This window comes from Cebus imitator, unplaced genomic scaffold (genome assembly GCF_001604975.1).
Source record: "Cebus imitator isolate Cc_AM_T3 unplaced genomic scaffold, Cebus_imitator-1.0 Scaffold415, whole genome shotgun sequence".
Classification (NCBI taxonomy): domain Eukaryota; kingdom Metazoa; phylum Chordata; class Mammalia; order Primates; family Cebidae; genus Cebus; species Cebus imitator.
Window position 1 is genome coordinate 1,291,233 of NW_016107730.1, and position 2,955 is coordinate 1,294,187.

At 45.8% G+C, this 2,955-nt stretch overlaps 2 protein-coding genes across 4 annotated transcripts in view; both read right to left on the reverse strand.

The window, feature by feature from the left end:
* ODAD4 (outer dynein arm docking complex subunit 4) overlaps positions 1–2,955 on the reverse strand; it is a 38,989-nt gene that overhangs the window by 21,590 nt on the left and 14,444 nt on the right. The gene's annotated exons all lie outside the window — the stretch shown is intronic.
* Positions 2,560–2,940, reverse strand: LOC108289843 (ATP synthase-coupling factor 6, mitochondrial-like). The gene has a single exon (XM_037731669.1). The coding sequence runs from the start codon at positions 2,935–2,937 to the stop codon at positions 2,629–2,631; it is 309 nt and encodes a 102-aa protein (XP_037587597.1). The 5' UTR covers positions 2,938–2,940; the 3' UTR covers positions 2,560–2,628.

The window sequence follows — 2,955 nt, forward strand, 5'->3', positions numbered from 1 at the left end:
AAAAAAAAAAAAAAAAATTACTAAGTATATATAAGAGAAAATCAAACAAAAAAGATTGGAATGAAAAAATCACAAGATCAATAAAAGATGCAGACCTAGTTTAGTTACTCAGGAGACAGAGGCAGGAGGATCCCTTGAGCCCGAGAGTTTAAGGCTGCAGTGAGCTATGGAGGCCAGGAATTCGAGACCAGCATGGGCAACATGGTGAAACCCCGTCTCTATTAAAAATACAAAACTGCCAGGCGTGGTGGCTCAAGCCTATAATCCCAGCACTTTGGGAGGCCGAGGCGGGTGGATCACGAGGTCAAGAGATCGAGACCATCCTGGTCAACATGGTGAAATCCTGTCTCTACTAAAAATACAAAACATTAGCTGGGCATGGTGGCACGTGCCTGTAAATCAGGCTACTTGGGAGGTTGAGGCAGGAGAATTGCCTGAACCCGGGAGGCGGAGGTTGCGGTGAGCCAAGATCATGCCACTGCACTCCAACCTCGGTGACACAGCAAGACTCTGTCTCAAAAAAAAACAACCAAAAACTCACATACACATACACACATACACCTCATACACACAAATTGCCTTTTTTAGAGCACTGATAATATTTAGATTATTTTTTTGGCCAGGTGAGGCGCCTTATGCCTGTAATTCCAGCACTTTGGAAGGCCACGGCGGGTGGATTACCTGAGATCAGGAGTTCAAGACCAGCCTGGCCAACACAGAGAAACCCTGTCTCTACAAAAAATACAAAGTTAGCCAGGCACGATGGTGCATGCCTATAATCCCAACTACTTGGGAGGCTGAGGCAGAAGAATCACTTGAACCCAGGAGGCAGAGGTTGCCGTGAGCAGATATCTCACCATTATACTCCAGCCTAGGCAACAAGAGCAAAATTCCATCTCACAAAAAAATAATAATAATAATAATTAGCCAGTTAGCCAGCTGTGGTGGCATGTGCCTGTAGTCAGCAGCTATGGGAGGCAGGATTGTTGGAGCCTAGGAATTTGAAGCTGCAGTGAGCTATGATCGTGCCACTCCACTCCAGCCCCAGCCGGGGACAGAGTCTTACTGTGTGTGTGTGTGTGCGTGTGCATGTGTGACATGGATCTCACTCTGTTGCCAGGCTGGAGTGCAGTGGTGCAATCTCAGCTCACTGCAACCTCCGCCTCCCGGGTTCAAGTTATTCTCCTGCTTCAGTCTCCGAGTAGCTGGGACTACAAGAGCCTGCCACCATGCCTGGCTAGTTTTTGATATTTTAGTAGAGACGGGGTGTCACCATGTTGGCCAGGATGGTCTCCATCTCCTAACTTCTGATCCACCCGCCTTGGCCTCCAAAAGTGCTGGGATTACAAGTGTGAGCCACCGCGCTGGGCCCACTCTGACATTTAAAAAAAAAAAAACTCTAGCAGTTAAGCTATCTGAAGAGCTTAGACACTGTTCCCAGCGCCCCTACACAACCACATGGAGTCACAGAATCGTTTCAGAAGATGTCTCAGAGGTTAATTGATACCCCAATTCTTGAACTTCCCCAAAGGTAAAAATTACCTGGAGTGTTGGAGTGTTGTTAAAAAGGATTCCTAAGCTCCAATCCAAACCCGTAGAATCAGAATTTCCAGGAGAGATGCCCAGTAATTCATATTACTAACAAGTACTCCATATGACTATTTTACTTATTATTTATTTTTGAGACAGGATCTTGCTCTATTTCTTACAGGTAGTTAGGCATGAGCAGGGCAGCTGAGGGCTCTCCCTGACTCACCAGGAATGTCAGGTGATGGTTTGGCAATTATCACATTGCTTCTCTAAAAGTAATAAATTGGCCAGGCACAGTGGCTCATGCCTCTAATCCCAGCACTTTGGGAGGCCGCGGCAAGCAGGTCGCCTGAGGTCAGGAGTTCAAGGCCAGCCTGGCCAACATGGTGAAACCCTGTCTCTACTAAAAATACAAAAATTAGCTGAGTGTGGTGGCACATGACTGTAGTCCCAGCTACTCGGGAGGCTGAGGCAGGAGAATCGCTTGAACCTGGGAGGTGGAGGTTGCAGTAAGCCGAGATCACACCATGGCACTCCAGCCTGGGCAACAGAGTGAGACTCCATCTCAAAAAAATAAAATAAAGTAAAATAAAAGTGATAAATTGGCAGCCCAGGCCAGAGAGAAGCCATTTCCTGATGGTCCACACCTGTCGCACTAAAGTGTTAGTTGAATGTAGATGGCAGGGAGAAGCAACTTCCCAGGCATGCACATTAAGAGACAAAATGGTAGAGCATGGACTTCTGGAGGCACGCCACTGGTAAGGGGGAGAAAGCCTCAGAGAGGCATGTGTACAACTTCCTAAACACACTGTGCATGCTTACCTCCCAAGGGTAAGGAGGGCACTGCATACATAGGCAGCCCACCCCATGGGAAGAATTATGGGAAAGGGGCCAGTCTGTAAAGTCCTAGGATCAAGGTTAAACACCGCACTTGTCCTGCTTGGCACCCACTTGGGTCTCTTCCAAGTGTACTTTCTTTTCTTCCCTAAAGCTTTTTTTTTTTTTTTTTTTTTTTGAGTTATATGTTTATTCGGAAACTTCTAACTAGTTGTATAACTAACCCATGACAAAGTACCAGATTAATTTTACTTTATTTCTTCAGGCCTGGGATTTATCAAAGACTTCAAATTTGGGATCTTCAAATATGAAGGTGTCTCCTTTACCAAACATTTGCTTGAGCTTAAAAAGCTCCTTCTCCAGATCTTGCTGATATTCTGGACCAGCATCAACAGATCCTCCAGATTTCTGTTGCTTAGATTTGTATTCTCTAATCTTGTCCACAAAGAGTTTCTTTATAGGATCAAGTTCCTGATTTAATGCCACTGCTGTAACACCAATGTTCTTCCGCAAATGGACCGAGACTGCTGACTGAAGGACAGAGGACCTGAAGAACCTCTGAAGACTCATGCTAATTCTGTTACCTGC

Coding starts and splice junctions, on each gene's coding strand:
- LOC108289843 (XM_037731669.1), bottom strand. CDS start 2,937: ATGAGTCTTCAGAGGTTCTTCAGGTCCTCTGTCCTTCAGTCAGCAGTC.